At 26.5% G+C, this 21855-nt stretch overlaps 1 protein-coding gene across 1 annotated transcript in view; it reads left to right on the top strand.

Moving 5' to 3' along the window:
• The window catches only part of LOC121115930 (zwei Ig domain protein zig-8), a 226524-nt gene that overhangs the window by 149170 nt on the left and 55499 nt on the right, over positions 1 to 21855 (top strand). Inside the window, exon 3 of the mRNA XM_040710113.2 lies at positions 16367 to 16447. Within this exon, the coding sequence (XP_040566047.1) occupies positions 16390 to 16447 (58 nt within the window). The 5' untranslated portion in view covers positions 16367 to 16389. The remainder of the gene's footprint in view (positions 1 to 16366; positions 16448 to 21855) is intronic.

Raw genomic sequence — 21855 nt, 5'->3', positions numbered from 1 at the left:
TTGTTGGTTTTGCTAAGGTTTGCTTTTCTTTATAATTTTTTGGTATAATAGTCAAAAATTATAAAACTTTTTATTTATTATTATATTTTACATTCAAAGTTTAAAAATATGAAAACAAACTTTTCTACCTTTGTTTAATATTTTTGGTATTTTTTTTCTGGTTAAAAAAAATCTACATATGTCATTTTTTTTATTACAAAAATGAAGAAAAGTTTCTCTTTATCTCAAATGGATCATAAAAAAGTAATGGTTTTACTCAGATCTTACCAAATTAGGAATATTATTTGATGATAAATTTTTCCGACTTTAAATTTGTCTCTTCGATGTCATTACTTGGTATGAAACAATATAAAATGATTAGAAGATAATTTACATTGAACTGTAATAAATACAAAATATATTTTTTACGTTACCATTAGTTCAAGAAAATTATTATAGTTTCTAATAATAATGAATCTATTATTTAAGATAGATAAACTTTTTTTTGAAAGATCTGCCATTTTTCATACCATGTTCTTTAAATCCTTTGACGTAATGATTACAAATCTGTAGTCCAACCCCTTGAACCCAGTCCTTCAGCTGAGATAATGTACTCTTTTTTTTTAAATGTAAGATCAATTACTCATGCATTTTGTTCTTAAACAGATAAAAAACCAATCCAATTTTACAAAACAATTTCAAAAAGATGATTTCACTTTCTCTAGATTGGATAGTTTGATTTAAAATATAAAACTCTTATATTTTACAAACACTATATATTTTTTAATAAATCTATTTTGAATTAGATTTATGATTTTCATTCTTTTTCAAAAGTTTTCAACATTAAAAAAAACCTACTAAGTCATGTAATTTAAAAAAAAACATTATCAAAGAGCTGATTTTTATAAGAAAAACCTAATTTCAAATTGGTAGTTTATTAATGGAACACTTATAAAAGACGGCAATCAAGCATTTATCTCGGTTGTGTTAAAAGAGGATTATATAATCTTTTAATGTTATAAATACATATCAGTGTATTGAAAAAAGAAATTCCCACGAAACGTTGATGTAATTGATTCATGTTACTAGTATATTTGTGAATCTGTAATAAATGCTTGCCTTTAACCACCTTTATTTTAACATTCAATACCTTTACCATTAATTAAAGAAAATTATAATAGTTTGAAATAATAACGAATCTGTTATTAAGGATATAGAAACTTTTTTATAAAAAGTTTGAAGCATAAATATATGTATTAATCCTTCTTTAGGGAACAAAACATATATTTCATGTGGATTTTTGAATGTCATGAAGCATGCATAAGTTTTAGTTTAAAATTAAGGGTAAACCTTAAAACTCTAATTAATTTTCTTTAAATTTAATTAGTTGTATACAACCAAATATAAACCAACTATTTAATAATACGTAAATTTTATTTTAAATAATGATTGTATTTAATCAAAAATATTTCTGTTTAATTACAAACTTTATAAGGCAAAGACATTAATGAAAAATAAGGTTATTATGGTCATTCTTCAAGTCAAATCCGATGTGGTTTTTATTCTGCAACACTATTATTAATCATAAACATTTCATAAATTATACTGGGTATTTTGCAAAAACCCAATATTTAGATAAAATGTTTTGTTTCGAAGACAGAACTCTCATAAAATTTTGCACCTTGCAACAAAAAAGTAATTTTTAATGAATATATCATTCTTGATATTTGCCGGTTCTATTTACAATAGCCTATTTTCATATTTTTTACTATAGATGTAATATCAGTAACGTAATCATAATTGGTTTACATTTTCATATGTTTTGATAATATTTAATAGAGAAAAAAGTGTATCCTCTACAAGATATCCACCTTATCAAAAAAGGAAAAATATTTATCATATCAAAATACCCATATGAAATACATGAAACATTGTATATCTTTAAACCTTTAACAATTTTTAAATTTTACATCAATTTTAATTACATAATTTATAAAGTCACTTATATTAGAAATAGTTATGAATTAAGTAAGTATATTTAATTAAAACCCTTTTTAAATGATTTGATATTAAGACTTCAACTAATTTCTGACACTTCATACTAAACAAAAAAAATGATTATAAATGTAAATATTTCTCATAAAAATTAAACTTTTTGAAAGAAAATTCATTATCCATTTAAAAAACTTTAAAAGTGTTGTTATCTATTCTTTAGTTTTTGAATGAAGAGCTAATATTAAACTTACATAAATGTTCTGACTTATGATACTATGTACTAGGATCCTCTAAAAAAGTTCCATTTATTAATTGAGATTAATGTTAATTATTCGAATATTTGTGGAAATTAATTTGATTTAAAAAAATTAGAAAATGAAATATATTATTTATGATTTATTACAATCATTATACAATTATAGTATATTATCAAAACCCCAATCATACAGTTTTTTAATTCAATGTGTAATAATTTGATAAAACTACATTTTTATTTCCACATTACAGTCGATATTTTTAATTAGTAAGTTATGTTAGTATGTTTCCAATCAAATTTAAGACTGTTACTTGTTCTAAATCTAACTTTCATGAAAAATGTATTGTCCCCTGTCTTTGCCACGTGTCTACATTCTTGGTTCTTGGTTTATGGAACATTGTTAGATACATTAACAAATACTACCGTTTGATTTTGAATTATGTTATATAGTTTTAGTATTTCAGCCTCTTATTTAATAAGTGCCAATTTCAGTTTGAAGTTAGCCAATGATTTATTTTTACCAATTATAGGTAAACCTATTTTTCATCAATATATTCAATACAAGAGATAGTTAAAACTTAATAAAATTTAATTTGAGTTAATATAAATCAACATATAGAATACTTGACAAGTAGATTAGGTCACTTATTTCGTTTAAGTTGATTTATTAGAACGTCAAAAAGTATATTTAATAGTCGAATCACTATGAATAGTTGGTATTTAGATTATCTATATTTTAGATGCAAATGTCTGTGTTTGTGCGTGTATCTTTTTGTCCTGTAATAACACAAAAGCCAATGAATGGATTTTGCTGAATTTTTCCATGGAGGTTTTTAAGGCTCAAGAAACGGTTATGGTAACCATTTTTGTGTCCTTCAAAACCATATTTGAAGGAAATCTAGATGTTTTTAACATAAAGAAGGAGTTAAAGCAGTAGATTTTAATCTTTTTACCTCTATCTTTCAATTTAAGAATCTCAACAAAGCTATCCTCCAATCTACGATTTTCTCTCTTTTTTTATTATTAAGACTAAAGATCTTTAAAAAAATATTCCTTTTTCAATTTATCTGCATAAAATAAATAATGAAGAATAAAAAAACACTTTCTTTCAGAGGAGGTATGATCAATACCAACACAATTTGTTTGCTTTCAATAATAAGCATGGAACAGAGGCAGATAAATATAGTTCACAAATGTCCTCAATATTGTAACCAAGACTACATATATAGTCAATCTCTTTATTTATAATAAGAACACTTTGCTGCAACTCATACTCCAAAGAAGAAACAAAACAGACTTATTAACGAAAAAAATTTCCTTTCTTTTGGGATTCGTAGGCCAAATCCTCTAACCTACGCCCTTTGAATCCTCGTCACTATTATGTTAGGGAATGAACGACCTCATAACAGCTCAGTTGTTATGAGGTCGTTCATTCCCTGATAACAGCCTCATAACAGCGCAGTGGTTCTCAAGTCCAATATTAAAAAGTATTGATCTTGGGTGACGAAATTTTGATTGACAAAAAAGAGTAAGTTAACTTTTGGCTTAGGAAAAGAGGGGATAATATTTTGAAATTAACTAATTTATTGGTAAAATATACCAAGTTTCTTTGTTTGTTTGTCTCTCTTTAATTTAAATTACATTTCTTATTTATGCCAATTTTTTACATGTGCTATTTGCGCTTCATAAAAATGGATATTTTATGAATTGATAAAAAGTACTTGGACGCAAGGGACAGGATGCAACAAGAGGGCATGCTTGGAGAAAAGAAGACAGTTGGTCTCCCAATCTTTCAGCTGATTATAAATTTTTGTATGTTTATCAGCCGTTCTGTAGTCTCTTGAAGATGGATACAGGAATAATTAAGAGCCCCGATGCGAGTATAATAATAATATCTTTTGACAGCCTGCTTATTCCAGCGGAATGTTATCATTTTCTTTTTCTTATTTGTCTTCCTTTCATATCATTACTCAACTTACAAACAACAAAAAATCAGCGACATATTTATATTTAAAGCAGGGACTGCTCTAAAGTGCTCCGTCATTTTGCTTATGAGTCGTAAAAAGTATGTGCTGTAGGTATGTAAAAAAAAAAGTAAGCAAGAATACGTCATAAATACAATTTTTAAGTTTTATACTGTTTTTCGTTTTTTATAACGAAAACCTACTAAACCTATTTTAAGCTTTTGAGTGAGGGTGTTATGTATATTGACAACTGAAATTTTCACCCTTATTTTGCACCAACTAGTAGAAAGTTTTTACTTCCTGCTTCAGTCATTGTTGTTAATGAAAAACAAAATTTTACAAATAAAGAGTTTAAAATTTTTGTAAAAATTATTTTTTATATAACTTTTTGCAATTTATGTCAAATTTGTTCGTTGCTATGGATACGAGGAAATTTTGACTTAACAATGATTTAATTTATTTCAAAAACCAAGGAAGAAACAATCTATTCCCTGTGATTGGATAAAGTAAAACTTTCAACATCTAAATTAAATTATATAAATATTTTCTTTAGAATGAAAAGAAGTTTAACTTTATATATTTTATTCAAAGAATATTTATATTTATTCTTAAGTTAATGCATTTTTCAACATACATTAATATAAGCAGAATATTTTTTTAATGCACAGTTGTGTGTTTATTTATTTCTTGTTATTATTATTTTATTTGAAAGTGTATATATTTATATTATAGCAATCACATGCACAGAAAGGTTTTATAAATATGCATATAGACAAACGTGCAATAAATATAGATTCTGTTTAAAGATAAGAAGCTAACATATTGCATGCATATTTTTTAATTACAAGGTTCGATCCGATAACTTCGTATCCATTTAGGTGTATGTAAGTATTTACAACGTAGAGCTTTTGTCAACTGCAATACGCTTTATGAAATACGACTCGTTTAGAAATTTTTCGTAGAGTTTTTCTATTTTTAGTAATATAATTTTACAAATTTCTTGTGTTGGTAATTTGGGACTTACAACGAAAGTTATACTTCACTGGCTTATTAAAGAAGTTTCCAAACAAGCAACCCTATTGTTTTTTGTTTTTTTTAGAAATCGAATATCGCATTTGATTGCAGATTACAATGTAATAGGTTCTTTGATCCTTCCATGATATAAGTCATTGCAGTCCTACTTGAAAATACTTACAAAAGATCAAAATGATGTTATTGAGAGTTTTTTTCTTTTTTTAAATTATTTTCTTATATATTAAAATAAATTATAATACTAAATAAAAATATAGTATATTCGTACTATATTGCAATTTCAGTAAACATGTTTTTTTTTGCAAGATATGTGCTTTGATCTTAATACATATTTCATATATCTTACTTGACTTAAGATAACATCGACATATTATTCTAAGGACCAACCGTAAGACAAGACTGGACCAAATAAATAAGGTCCGACACAACACTATTTATTTACCCTATGTATTTGTTGCATTCGATACTATAAGCATCAATCATAAAAAAAACTATTATAATTGAAATCAGTGATTTCCTAATAATTAAATATTTATAAATGAATAAACTAATCTCAATTAAGAGAAGTAATATAAAAACTTAATAACGCACTTCCCATTTTCATTCCAGCTAACTTTTTCATACTCAGCTTCGAGGTAAATAAATTACAGGAATCAATTTTTGAAAACTTGATAATTTACTGCAAAATTTGAAATAAACAAATGAAGTACCATTCCCTAAAAAAAGATGTAGAAAGTTCAATTAAGAACTTACATAGAACATAAAATAAAAATATGATACTTATGCTTTTTATATGGGTATTTCAGTCTCTTGGGTGTATAAAATAAAAGATTTAATTAAAACAAATTATGTAGAACATAAAAGTGTATATTTTTTTTAAATATTGCAAAAAATTGTCCATAATTTTTTTTATGAAACCATAAATCCTACTATTAACTAATATTCGGATCCGTCTAATAAATTTACGATACAATAATAATATCGTAGTTGTAAATACAAACAAGTATTAATACCAAATTCAAAAATTATTACAAAGAAACTTGTTATATATTCCATTAGTTACTTTAAAAGTAACATATATTTACTTTAACAAATTTTTATTGTAATCCTTTTCATATATTTGGTTTCAAATTTATTTATTTTGAAATAATTATTTTCTGTAAAATACATACACTGAGTGATTGAAATTTATTTGAACCATCAAATGTACCTTAATAACAAAATATACTATGTAGATCTAGGGAATAGTCTCTATTAATTTTGTTATTGTACATATGTTATTCATCCCAGATTTGTACAATATGATTTCCAATTGGCTTCTGAAACTTTGTTTTTGTAAACAACCCAAAAAAGTATTTTAATATTGTTATTGATGTTACGAGCATGTAGTCTGGAGTTATATTTGGCCTTTTTTTTTAAGCTTTTATTTATAGAGAAGTCTAGAAAAACGTGATTCAACATAAACCATTCTTGGAACATTTTGGTGATTTAACCAAAATCCATACTGCTTAAGGCAAATTAGTATCCTTTGGGTATAATACTTTACCTTTAAGAAACTTCAAATATGCATTAAGTAATTAGACTAAATTTAAAATGTGTCAAACTAATTTTTGTACCATCTTATAGACGAACTTCACTATTATTTTATCCAATCTTTAGAAAAAGAAAAAGGTAAATAAAATAATTATTTCAATGAGAAATGAAAATATTTATTTAGTTTAAAAAGTTTTTCATCAATAAATACAAAGTGTTATCCTTCATATTATACCAACCTAATTATTATTAAACCATGAGTAAATAACTTGATTTATATTTATCAATTAACGCATAATAAATTATAATAATACGAAAAAATTGCTATTATTTTTGTTTGGAAGTGATTTTTTTTTTTTGTAAATAATTTTGTTAAAATGTATTTAACGAACAATTTAGAGTTAATTTATCTAAATATTTAAATTTTTTAATATACTAAGTAGATTCATAATAAAAAAAACACTTTTTCTGTTAAATTTGAGGGTTTTCCCTTCTTATTTGGTTCCATTAATGCAATTAAATAATACCATTCTAAAATATCGTAGGATATAATTGGAGTTTAATAGTTTGTAATGAAAAAATTACATTTAAAATTAGAAATGGAATAACGGTACATGTGTGTGCTCTTTCTTCTTTTCTTGTTCATTATTTAATAGGTCATTGTGTTGCTAAGATTTCCCTCTGAAAAAAGAATTCTCCCCCATTTTTGGTGTAAATTGTTATAATAATACATAATTATGTCTAGTATCAATAGATTTGACGCAAGGCAATAAGTTATTTTATTTAATAAATGGTACAAAACTTTAAAGGTCAATATTTTTTAATATTAAATTACATATATTAAAATATAATAATAATAATAAATAATTTTTAACTATAAAGAAAAATTAAGATTTAATCCCTTTTTTGTAATGATATAATTTATTTATATTCTAATAAATAAAAAACTTTAAGTGAATGTAATTATCTACTATATTCCTATGAAATTTTATTTTAGTATAAAAATATACTAGCCAGACTTTCTATTGGTCTTCTTTACGTTTTATTTTTTCTTATTAGTTCATTTGCAGAGTAGAAAGTTAACAAATAGAATATTAAATAATTGTAGATTATATATAGGAAAATAATCATGATCTCAAAATTACTCCATACAAATTTATGTATTGTTTGGTGACAAAAAATCTATTATTTCGTAATTATATTAACTCAGAGGTTATAAATCTTTCCCGAAGATAGTTTTAAAAAATAATGAGGTTTATATATTAAGTTTATAATGTTAATTAATACAACAGAGTTGACTCCTGGGTATTTATAAGAACATCAACTCTTGCCTCCTTCAATCTAAAACGATATTCCTTTAAGGAAATTAGAGGATTTTATTATTTTAAAAATGATGTACAATTTAAGATTTCAATAAGCTGATACATTTTGAGAGAACCTAGTAAAATGTATATGTTTTCGCAAAAAAAATCTTGTCAGCCGTCTTGAAAATGTTTTTAAAAGTAACATGGATTCAATTTAAGAGCCATAATTGATGAAAAGACGTTTTACAGGTCAATTGTATATAGTGGTTGTAATACACAGGGAGCAGTATTTAAAAGGAATGAAATCTCATAGGCGCTTAGTTCAACTCATATTTGAAATTGAAAAGAAAAATCAGAAGTTCTTTATATATTTTTTTTTAAATAAACGTGACTTTAACAACAGGCAAAAGTATTTCCTGGCTTATCCATACCTATAATTTCTTTTCTCAATTTCTTTTTATTATTTTTTTAAGTAGAGAATGTCTAAGGCTATTTGTGAGTGTGCTCATGAAAAACGTAGGTTAGCACCAACAATTTCTTGAAGTGATATTTTCAATATTATTGAAGCAAAATTTCTATGTATCTCGACATCTAATAACTCTGGGCATTACCGGGTACTTCCAACAGTTTATACTAAGTATACATATATCATATTACTGTCTAATTAAATGACACCAAAAAATGAATATGGTTTTAACTTGGACGAAAATATACGTCATAAATTGTAAAAGTTTCTCACTTAAAGTAGTTTTTTATGCATTTATACAGGGCGAGGACTTAAAAATAAAAAAAATTTAAAAGTCGTTTTCACTTCTACATATTTTTATATTTTGTCATTTTTAGGGCAAATATTGACGCAAAATTTTCTACATTTTTTATTCAATATCTCCCCCGCCATTCTGAATGATAGCTTCAATACTGGGAGAAACAGAAGCACAGCTGACCTTGATGAAGTTCGAGGACAAGCTGTTCCGCTCGTATAAGATAACGGCTTTCAGGGTATCGACACTTGTATGAAAAGTCATATTTGTCTTGCGTCAAAGATGCATTAACCAGCGAAGTCCAGGTGATTCACATCAGGTGAGGACGAGGACAAGAAGTCTGCCGGCAGAAAGAAGCTATATACTCCCTGCAGAAATACTGCACCATCTTGGGCATGTGTACAGGGGCGCCGTCTTATATAAACACATATTTGTCCCTGAGAAACTTGCTCTTTAGTCATGGCTAGACATGGTAACTGAGAACCTTGTAGTAGACGTCTGTGTTGACTTTTTTGTTGGCCATGAAGATGTAAGGAGGCATCATGCTACTGTCCGACGCCACAAGGCCCAGGACTATGACCTGAGGTATTTGTTTTGTCCTGAGGGTTCTCTTGACCTGATCTCTTTATTCAGCCAAAAAGCGATCATTTATCATATTCAGAATAGTGTCCACTGTAAAGATTTTCTTGCCAGATATAAAATTGTACACGGAGGAAGTTGCATATTCTCTGCCGTATTGCTTTATGCTTGGACATTTTTGAAAGCACAAAACAAAACAATTATCCAATTGTAGTTTGTTTGTTGTTTTTGTTTTTTGCTTTTTCGAATGACACCAGGTAAAAAACTGTCAGACTTATAGAACTTAGGATAGACGGTCTCAATGAGGATTCCAATTTGGAGTACTCACCCTGTAAGTGCTGAAAAAAGTATTATTTCTTTGTACCTTTCAATAAATGTATATTTTTATAAACAGCGGTTATATATGTAACACAATAAACACTGGAATGGGTACTCAAGCTATGGTCATTTTCCCTAGTTTGGATTTTTTTTCTTTATGAAGCATATTTTGTAAACCTATATAAGGACACAAATTAGGGCTCTCTACCTCAATATGTGCTAAGTTTATGGTCGATTATACATTTTTAACATTTTGTACAATCTTGAACTCTCAAAATGTAATGACTTCTAACTGTGACTATATATAATCTCGGCACAATTTTAGATCAAAATGTATTTGTAACGATTGCCGTAATCCTGGAACCAACATAGGTAAAAAAATAATTGAAAAATAAATTATTTTTTTACTTTTTGAAGATTACCTAATATATAATAATTTATATTATTAGTCTATTCTGTACAAAAAGATGTTACTGAGAAATATTTAAGTTTAACATTCAGACATTCAGAAATAGTGAGTAAATTGGCAAAGTTGTCTATTGAAAGTATATTAAATAGTAAAAGTATGATGTAATACAGTTGGTGAATGACTTTTAATGGTTATTTCCCTTGCATGGGTTAATTCTAAGGTAATTGATCATGCTTTAAATATGAGGAAGTGTAACAGGCAATATAGAACAATGTAGGTATAATTTATTCAAAAACAGATCTAATAACATTGTATCTATACATATTTGGTATATTCATTATGCATGATCTTGAGTAAATATGGCGTTAATTACGTATTTGGATGTATTTTAACCGCATCGTCGATCATTAGTAATGTACATTCCAATTATTGGATTGATGAAATAGGAATGAGAAAGTAAAGATCAAGCTCTGATATCCAGATATGTGGCTTATACTTTAATAAGTTCTTTATGGACATGAATTTAAATGTTCCTAGATCATTCGCTTTTAAAAATATAGAATACATATAAGTTTGCTGTCATAGTAAGTAAATTTATATTTGTGGTAAATATAAAACAAAAAATTTTCAATTATTATCATAATTGATATTTTTTAAGTAAAACATGAATATATTAAGTTTTAAAGCAAGGAGTCAGTTATTTTGATCTTTTTTTGTTAATTTTAACCAAATTAAAAATTCAAAAAAGGAAAAATTTATAATATACCTTTCAAAATGAAACAAAAAAACCTAACCTGGGCTTATATCCTTTAAAATGTGTTTGTTTTAAAAATAAATGGCATTCAGCACAAAACGTCTTGTGAAAATAATGTTTTTTTAAATTAATTTAGCCTAATTTATTCACGTAGACAAATAAAAAGCTTTCTAAATGTTTAATATTTGTATACATATGTATTAGCTAATTTTGAAATGATTTATAGAGGCCAATTTCAAATCTTTAAAAATTTTGTAGAGTGCAACAAGAACAAAACTGTAATGTGTATCTACAAAATCCCATCCCCAAGAATGACTCGATTAAAAAGATTAACATATTTCAATTAAACAATTCTAAAACTATATGAATTCAAGATTATATATTTTTTTCCTCTTTCTTGAGACTATCCTTACTCTGACCAATTTGAGTAATGTTTTATGAATATACTAGACTATATATTTGTGACTTAATTAGGAGCAAGGTAAAATTAAGTATCTAGGTTATAGTTATTCCTCTAAAAATAAGGTATCTTTTTTTGTGTGAATCTGCCTTAACAGTACTACGAACCTGTCTGAAAAAAAAAGTAGTATAGTGAACTGATCGAATTACAAACAAAGTATTATTACTTACCACATCAATAAATATATTTTATGTACATAGAAAGTCAGAAAATAAACGGTTAAAACTTGAACATTGAAGCCTCAAATTTTAAAAAAAGAATTTTTTTTAAATGTTTATATCTAAGATATGATGTTTTGATTCTGTAATGGTTAGTAATAGTTTAATAAGCGAGCATTCCGTGATGAATCAATAGGTGTATTCATTTAAAACATTGTTGATATAATATTTTATGTGACTTGTGATTGCTTAAATAAGAATTTAATAAAATGTCAACTATTTTTTAATCTTTTTAATCACAAAAAAACATTAATAATAATTTAATATATTTAGTAATCACGCGGAAGGGGAACAATGCTCAATTGCCTGTTAAAGGGGCAATATGCAAAATGCGTGGGCAATCTGTAAAATGTATGCTTAATAAAAGAATGCAATTTCTTTGTTTTTGTTTATATAATATTTTTCCATCCTTTTAAACTAATCATTAATTTGTTTATTGTTAAAAATATGTAGTGAAAGTGGCAACACTTTGGAGTTCATGTATGTTTAAACAAAGAATACACTTTCTTTGTTTTCAATCATATAATTTTGTTTCGTTTTGAATAGTATTATTTAAGTTTATTGTCTGACTATTTAAATTGTGAGGTAAAATGATCATTGTTAATTTGACTGTAAAACAATTTGATTGTAGACAGTTTTATTGTGTGCACATTCATTGATATTTATATGAAATGCAAATGGACCAACTGTACAAACCGTGAGCTGTTGTGTATTTTAGGAAATTATAAGGGGTTCTTGATTCTCAGGTAAGTGGTGACAGTGGGTAATGCCTTACCTCTTAGACCTACAATTTACTTCCACATACTTTATACTCAAGGAAGTTGTGGGGATGGGTCATGACAACCTTTTAACTACTGGTTGACTTGCACAACCTGTGGCTCGGGATATATCATAGGATATTAGAAGCGATACTTAATGCCAAAGAAAGTGATGGCAATGTGTTATACTCTATCTTTTAGACCGGTGGATCACTTACACAATCTGTCAATCGGGTGTATCATATAATAATATTAGAAGGAATTTTGATACTTAGGATAGTTGCGGTGATAAGTTTTAATCATTTTTGGCGACCAGTTGTCTACTTGTACAGATTGTTGGCCAAAGTATATGTTGCAAAATAAAATGGTGTGACAATTTTTTATCATACAGCAGTATAATTGTACAGATAGAATATAAATTTCAATGATAATGCAAGCGATTATCATTTTGCTTGCAATCAAATTGTATTATAATCAAATCCTTAAAGATCAAATTGATAATAATAAATTGTTTAGCAATAAAATTATCGACAATCATCTTACCTGACAATCTATATTAACCTTAAATGAAAATTCTATCAGATATTTTATACATTGCCCTGGCATTTTCAAAATGTCCATATTACATTGCCTGTTACAAATTTATCAGTTGAACCCCCAAGTTTGGCTGTTAAAAAAATATATTTACCACAAAAAATATCATATAATTTTACTGTTATTTAGATGATATATTTCTATTTATGCCTTTCGGATACACAAGATTTCGAATAATTTTGATTTGACAAAAATAAAAAGATTTTGTGCTTCCAAATCTAGAACAAGCAATATAAAATTCTTAAGTCTTATCAAATTCATACTACTTATTTTTCTGTCTCTAGCCATTACTCTTTGGCCGTCTGCGAATTCAATCGTTAATAAACTTAATATTATAAGGGGTAGTAGCTCACTTCAACAACGAATACAATTTTTAAAAAAAGAAGATTTTCTTCTAAACTACTAAAAACCAATATTGAATAAAAGCTGAATTAAATAAAGTTTATTATTATTCAATATAATCGCTTTTAGCGTCATTAAAAACCTCGACTCGACCTAGGAAACGGGAGCAGGACTTGATGACTGTCTCCTTTGGTAGATTCTGGAATTCCTCCAGGATCCTGAAACTTAGCTCAGCTATTTTGTTGCAGGAGGATACACTAGAATGTTGCTGAACTCCACCCCACATAAAGAAGACACGGGGTCCAAAAAGTAAAAAAAAACAACGGATAACCAAGTTAATGTCTTCTTTGCAGTGTGGCATGGAACAAAGTCTTGCTGTCAACTCCAACTCTTCCAGTTAATTCATGACTCTCCATACAAAGGACTATTCCAGGCTTAAGAAGCTTGCAATCTCAATATTGTCTCGTCCGGCGCAGATCGCAACAAATACATTCTTCCTTTTCAACAATTGAGAAATATATACAAACAATATCCTACATTTGCACGCACACAAGGTTCGTTGTTAAATACCGACCACACGCTGTAAAATTGAGTTATCTCTAAAAAAGGGTTTACAACAAAAATATTGATAATATAAATAATGAGAGAAAATAAGTTGTAAATGCCTAATGATACTATGGACTTTAAGATGAAATTCTCAATCTTGCTTAGTTTTGATAGGATTCTCTTCCCTCAAAAAGTTACACAAATTATGGATTACTGAGCATTTGATTTATTTTTCACCGTGAGAATTCTTCAACATCTACATATATTATCCCATTACTGTTATGATTAAATTAATTAAAAACTATTTATTTATTTTACATTTTCTATTTTGTACTCGTAACATACAATTTTACTTCTCCCCCTCTCTTTTAATTCATAGAGAAGATCTAAATGAAACTATATTGAACCCTTTCAACCAGTCTTATCATCAATCTTAGTTTATTTCTCTAACGTTCTTATAGGAATCAATTTGGTAGTATTTTTGAATTATCTCGTAACTAATACACTCCATAATACAATTGCAACTTCAAAATAATATTTATTCTAAAAATAATTTACCACTTTTAATAATAATTAATTATTCTTTTATAATTTTATGCAAAAACAGTATTGTGTTTTTCTTAAAAGCGAACATCCCTGTTATTAATCAATTTCAAACCTAGGAAATATCAACTTGTATTCTAAATATATCGTTTTTTCAGCAAAAATCGAGATAATTTTGTAAATATTAATCACAAGATACACACATTTTGAAATAAAATCAAAAAGACTATTTTTAACAACATTACTTATTTGTTGGTTCGTTTCATTATTTTTCCAGGAATTATATTTTTTTTAATCAAGTAAAACCCTTCTCCAAAATAATAGAAATGTTCAAAGCTATGAGAAAATGGACAATCTAATAAATAGGACACAGATAGTAAATTTAAACTTTCATTGAGAAAGGGTGAAAAATAAATTTTTTACTCCATACTATAAAAAAAAAAGTATGAGATTAAAATTTAAGAATGCAATGTTACTTACAAGTCCTTCCTTTAACCAAATAGATTTACAATTGATAAGGATCACAAATAGTTTTTAGAGCACTTTGTGACATATTTTACTAGACTATTAACCTGCATTTCTATCTTTAACTACTCAAATAAAGAACTTGTTGAGGATCTTTGTGATCATTAATTACCACTTTTATACCATAAATAATAAATATTTCTTCTATTCAATTAATGGAAGAATATCAATTTATTTATTTTATAGTACCAACAAATGGTATTATGAAGCTTTTACTTAGTACAATAACTCACAAACGAAATAAATTTGGCAGCTGTCTTGTAAAGATTATAATAGCTAAAAATAAGGCGAATTTAAAAGAATAGCGCACTCTATCTGTGAAGTCTAGAATCTTTCAGCCCATGTATTATGGCTACATAACTGATACTGATTTTATTTTTTTAAACTTATAAAGATTAGAAATATCATTTTTTAAGCTAGATCCCTTAAAGTTTACATTATGGCAAAAAAAAATTATATAAAACATCAACTAATATATTCTTATTATTGTTAGTAAGTTTCACTAGCACCCCTTTGGTTTCCTTCATTACTGTACTAAATATTCTTCCAATATGTTTTTCTATATAACCTATGAAGAAAAGTCAAATGTTGTCAAATATCAAAAAGAATGAAATATCATATAAGTTTTTTTTGCTCATTAGATAGAATGTTCCAAAAACTTCGTTTTCTAATTGTTTAGTAATAGTTATTATTATCCCAACAGTTGTTGCTTTGATTCCCCCCCCCCCTTTCTATAAGACCATCATGAACATTAAAAAAATCTTTCAGAATTTATTTATCTTTAAAAAGGAAAATATAAAGACATTTTATGGATCAATTAGTGCTTTATATTGAAAACTTGGTTTTTTTTTACTCAATGGGAAAATAATTTGTAAATAAAGTTTAAAGGGTAAAAAGTGCAACAGTCAAAGAAGATACATTAATGCGTTAACGTTTAAAATTACAAAATAAAATGCATCATTTCTATATAACCAAAAAAAGTTTGCATTTATTTATTTAAAGATGGATTACTAACATTATAATGATCAACTTTGAGATAATTGAAAGTAAATGGACGCAAAGATAATGTAACTTAGTATTTATAAAAGTATTGAGACAGGAAACAGTTGCACGGGAGAATAATATAACATATTCCAGCTCTATCAATATCGAAAAATTTATAAATACAAAGCTTATATCACATGTGTAAAGGAATGAATTAGAACTACATCTATTTTTCAAATGGAAGCCTCATCGTCATGACATGAATCAAACATTATTTTAATTCATACAAATAAAAAACTATTTTTTTAAAATTAAAACAATATGTAATGGAATATAACATATATGGGATGTCATTTTTCATGTTATATAATCAAATTTAATATAGCATTTTGACAAAATTTCTAAATATCCAAATAAAAATTTGTAACTTATTCAGTCTCTGATATATATATTTATGTTGAGTTAACTTTTTAAAATAGTTTATGCTAATAACTTGGTATTTTTCATTTCAGGAAAGTAATAAAAAAGGATAATCATGAAAACGACTTTCACTGATCTTTTCCTCATTCTTGGAGTATTGATTCTATGTTCAGGTATGTAGTTCTGAAATAAGAAAATTATGGGTATTATTTTTTAAGAAGAAGGGGAAAACAACTGTGGCAGTTTATGGATAACTATAAAATATTATAATCTAGGAAAAGATTTGCAATTTTTTGTTCTTTTTTAGTATAGTAATTTACGAACGAAGTTGTAAAAAAAGAAAAGCATGGTCATGAAAAGATTGCTGAGAAAAAATCTTCTGAATAACTTTGGTTTTTCCCTTCTTTTACAAAGTACATAATATATAATCATGTTTATTCTACATTTCTGTGTATTTCCACATATGGAGTAACTTATTTATAGCTAATGTATGTATATACTTTCTCTTTGTAACCACAAAATGTCATTTATGGTCACAATAGTTATGTTTTTACGCAAGTATAATAAATTTATGTATAACGACTGAGAAGGTGATTAATAACATCTCCAACTATTTGAGTTCTAATCTTTAGCAGGTGATGTGTTAATACATATTGTTGTTCATGGACCTACAATTAGGATAGTAAACAAAATTCCCCATATATTACAAAAGCAATTCAATACAACTGGTTTGGTACCCATCAATTATTAATTTCCTTGTAGGGACCATTATTTGGTTTTTAAGTGAAGTCTAATGATATTATCTTAACAATTATTATTATAACTAAAATCTTGGTAATTAACACATTAATAGACTAAGACATATATATCATTGTACAAAGTAGTGGTCTTTAAGCTTTGGCGCGGGTACTTATAAAACAATCATCAAAAATTATAACATAATTTTAATTTCTAGAGCTTGTTTAAATAATGATTATTTTGATTGGAGATCTTGATATTTTTTCAGGTGGTACGCAATGTCAAAGTTTGAGAACAACTGGCTTAAACAAATTTCTTGGCGAAACAAAATATTGATATTTAAAAAAAATTTATTTTTTCAGCGGGCAATAAAGTCTATCAATAAATTAAATTGAATATGTTTAGTTAAGGAATTAACATGGAATGTATTGATAAATCAATTTTCAATTTTGTATGGAAAATAAATTCATTTACGTTTTCTTTCCAAATAGACAATATCAAGTTGTGATATAAATATCACTAACAATCAAGAAAATCATTTCATCTGTAAAATATGTAGCCTTAAATGCTTGATAAAAAAATTTAAAATGTGATGATATGAGTATGTTTTTATTTAAAGACTCAAGTTGAACTGAACAAAACGTACCGTACATTTGCGTGTCGTATCATGGTGATTGTTGATCTTTTAGCAGATCAAAGTTTTTAAATCAAAAAACAGTTAAAATCTCGTAAATCTTGATATTCTCCGATTTTTTTCAGTTAAATAATATTGAATTATTTACCATAAAATTGCATGAATACGCTCTTCCGAAAAATTCACTGTAAATTTTAACTTTTTTCTACATTTTGAAAAGTCAGTAAGTTCATGCCAGACTATTTATTTTTATAATGGATTCGTTTAGTTTTCTCTTTAAAAATCAATTTGTCACAATTTTTTTTTCTATTTTTTTAAGCCAACGCTAATTTGAATACATTTGTAGCATAAAAAATTGGTCAAGATCAACTGTGTACAAAGAAATGCATATTTCTATAAGATTTTACATTTATATACTACTTCATTTACATTAATGATGAAAATAATGTCAAGAAACTTCCTTTTTTTTCATTAAAATATTTTTGTCTCTTAAAAAAAATGTTTAATGGACGACATTGAAATAGTTTTGAGAGCATAAAGTTTTCCCTATAGAAATAAAAAAAAGAACTAAAGTCTGATATTGTAAGATTGTATATTATAACTACTATAACAAAGCCTTCAACAAATTCAAGTGGATTCATGTTCTTTTTTTTTTTTCTTATCTTATTATCCTCCACTAATTATTTTATATGTGTACCTTTTCTCATATCTGCATGAGAATAGTGGTTTTTTTCATATACGAATGTATGTAGAGTGGAAGGTGAATGCTTCAATACCAAATATGGTGTTACTTGCCAACATATTTCTGGATGTTTTTCTGTATCTCCTTGAATGTAAGGTAGGAGAAACAATCGCAATTCGATGTGTTAATTATTTATTTTTTAATGTGCATCAGTGTATTTCATATAAAACTTTGAGATAAAGAATACAAATTTCTTCAACGTAGTTGAAGATTTTGTAAAACCAGCTTTTGTCATTTTAGCAATTTCTTTTAAATTAGTATATATATATATATGGTTGGCACGTCAGCACAAAGGCAATATCCAACAAAAATCAGCTTAATTATTAACTGAAAAATCTCAGTTAATTATGGATGAAATATTTTCTTTGGGGGTGGATTAAGATACTCTGGATTTGCATTATAAATACAATCATTTTTTATTTTGTTAATGAAACTACTTTGAAAATCAAGATATATACTTTATAAAAAGTTATAGTTCTATTTTATTAATGAATAAATTCGATTGAAAATTTTAAAATAAAACAGAATCCAATGATGATACAATAATACAACGGTGTTACATCAAAACAAAATTAGTTTGCATGAATTGGGACCACCTTTCCAATCCAAAGGTATATACACAGAAATAACCTGTGCAATGGAACAATTTGCATTCCTTGAATGGTCATACAACTTTTAATGAAAAGCCATGTTGACACAAAGAATAAATATAAAAGTTAACCTCAAACCAAAAACTTGGGCTGTACATTTATCAATATATTGCATCCATAAAAAATACAAACTTGATTAGAAATAAATAAGGGAATGAAATTCTGCAACTTTTAACAAAAACAAATCCTTGAGTATAATGCAGTTTGCATTTTAATCTTTCTTTTTTTTACATTTATTGTATGTATATAAAAAACCATTATGATAGTTCTATGTATACACATATTATATTGTCTACAGTATCATAAAATGGTATTATGAGTCTATGTAGTACTATTGTCACTCTGGGAATTAAAATAGATAATAAGAATAAAATAATGTTTTTATATGTTTGCATGTAATATTCAAACCACCAAAGAAAAAAATGCTTAATGTAATTTCAAGAATGAAATAATAAAGTTTTATTTTGGGATTCTTTACATCAAAGACATACAAATTAAGTTATGCTGAATATATTTATTATATACATATACTATTTAGTTTTTAAACTATTTTTTTCATTGCTAAATAAGACATATTTAAGACACCAAACAAAAATTCATTTACAGAACTCCAAATTCCAATATATATATATTTTATTTGTTATGATAGTTTTTCTCCGATCTTCTTATAGAATATAATTCAAAAAATAAATAGGCCATAATATATTTAGAAGTGTAATAACATGGTGAATGGCTAAGTTGAGGTACGGCCCATAGAGTTTAATAAGAAAAAATGTTGATGTAGGACTAATATTTGGGAACAGTAATATGTGCATTCCATGTCAAGTTTGCTATAAATCTACCACTAATGTATCTTAGTTGGATCATTTTTAGTTTGAATCTTTAATTTTCTTCAAAAATAGGATTAGTAAATAATCAAGTTTATGTAATGACTGGGAAACATTTTATAGACATTGTAAATTATAAGAAAATGATCTTGCTGCGAAACTCATAGATTTTTTAAACCAATTCTTTATTACCATTTAAAATATAGCAAAATATACATTGACTGTCTAAATAAATAAAAAATAGCATTTTAAATTCGAAGTCAATTTAAATTGATTAAATATAATAAAAAATATTTTGAAGTAAAACATGAATGATATGAAATAACATTTCGTTTTAAAACTGTAAAAATGGGCTCTAGAAGAAATACGATATTTCAAGTACATCTGATTTGCTGTGAGGACTGGGTCCCAAACATATGATGAAGTACTTCTTCACTCTTTCTGCCTTCCTCGCGGCCTCCATAAATTTGTATATGTGATCTTGCAAAGTTGTATATTTTATTTCTCGCCTCCCTCTCTTCAACGTTCCAAATTTTGCTTTCAATTTGTACTAGAATGCTTACATTTTTCAATTTTATTCACATGTAATGATTTTATAACATTTTTGTTTGTTTGATTTACGATTTTGTCTTTGATTTTGAATAAAATACAAACGAAAATATTAAATGATGTAAGAAATTGCAAGATTGTGCATTTATATTCGTATTACAGATAAGGGAAAAAATTAAAATTGGACTAGATCAAAAGAAGATAAAAAATATTACATATAAGCCCATAAAAACCATCCAAAAGATCAGAAAGACACTGGCGGAAATATGGAGTGCCTTAAAATACAGCTCTGACACATAGAAGCGATTGGCATTAGGAAGCTTGAGCCAAGGTATCAAAATAGTATGCCTCCTTACATCTATGAAAATGAAAATATTTTAAGGATCGAAAATGGATAAGATGTGAACCTAGAAAATGCTCAAGTATAAAATGATCTTGAATATTTTGTATAGAGAAATCCTATTAAAATGTTTGTAACATTACTTTATGTGTTGGAAGACCAAAAATCCTTAACATTAGGATGGAAGGGGAAGTAACAAAGAGGTAAAAAGGATCTAGAGAAGATGGATACTATTTTTTGCCTTGAGTCAGACCTAGGATCTTCCAATTAGACTATGGTCCAAACCCTGTGTAGGATACAATACTAGTCAATTACTAGTTAGTAAACTGCTGTAGAAAATTTTTATAAGAATGCAAAACTTCCCTTATCTATGCCTTGACAGAGTGTATAGCTTACAACTTCAATTACATTTTCGTCAGATCAAGTATGTTGTTTCGGCGGCGAATTAAAGGTCATTGATGATTTTATTAAATAAAATATTTTGATCAATCCACCAAAAAATTAACAAGGAAACATACTTGATTAAAATTTGGTATGTATTATTATTAATAGTAGTCCTACTCAGAAATAAAATATTTGATTTGGAACGCAAACAAACTTTGAGTTGGGAAGTCTTTAAGCTGAAGAAAATAGAATTCTGACGAATTTTTGATATATAGTACACCAAAGCAACATTTATTTTATTTTACAACAAAAGGGAATGTTCAGATAAACCTTGTTATATTTTTTAACAAGATAAATAAATATTTATATCAATCACACCATTACTCCTCATTCTACAACATGTTGACCATCAATAATGATCCGACATAGAAAATTTAGAGAAAATCTGTTTCCTTGTAAACATATAATTTATTGTGAAATAACCCAGATGAATAAATGTATGACAAACATAAATTATTAAGTTTGTTTTATGGTATTAATATTTGGTCAAGAAAACGCACTGAGGTAAAATTTAGAGTCCTGTAAACAAATATATTTTTGGATGTTTATCAACTTTACAAAAAAAAAAAAAATAAGAAGTAATTTAGCCAATTATTATTTTGTTTAATTAAGAAAATAAATTTTTTTACTCTATTTGGGGAGATAAAAACTTAGTAA

Source organism: Lepeophtheirus salmonis, chromosome 4 (genome assembly GCF_016086655.4).
Source record: "Lepeophtheirus salmonis chromosome 4, UVic_Lsal_1.4, whole genome shotgun sequence".
NCBI classification, from domain to species: domain Eukaryota; kingdom Metazoa; phylum Arthropoda; class Copepoda; order Siphonostomatoida; family Caligidae; genus Lepeophtheirus; species Lepeophtheirus salmonis.
Note: the sequence above shows the minus strand (reverse complement) of the source record. Positions and strands in the feature narration are given on the sequence as shown.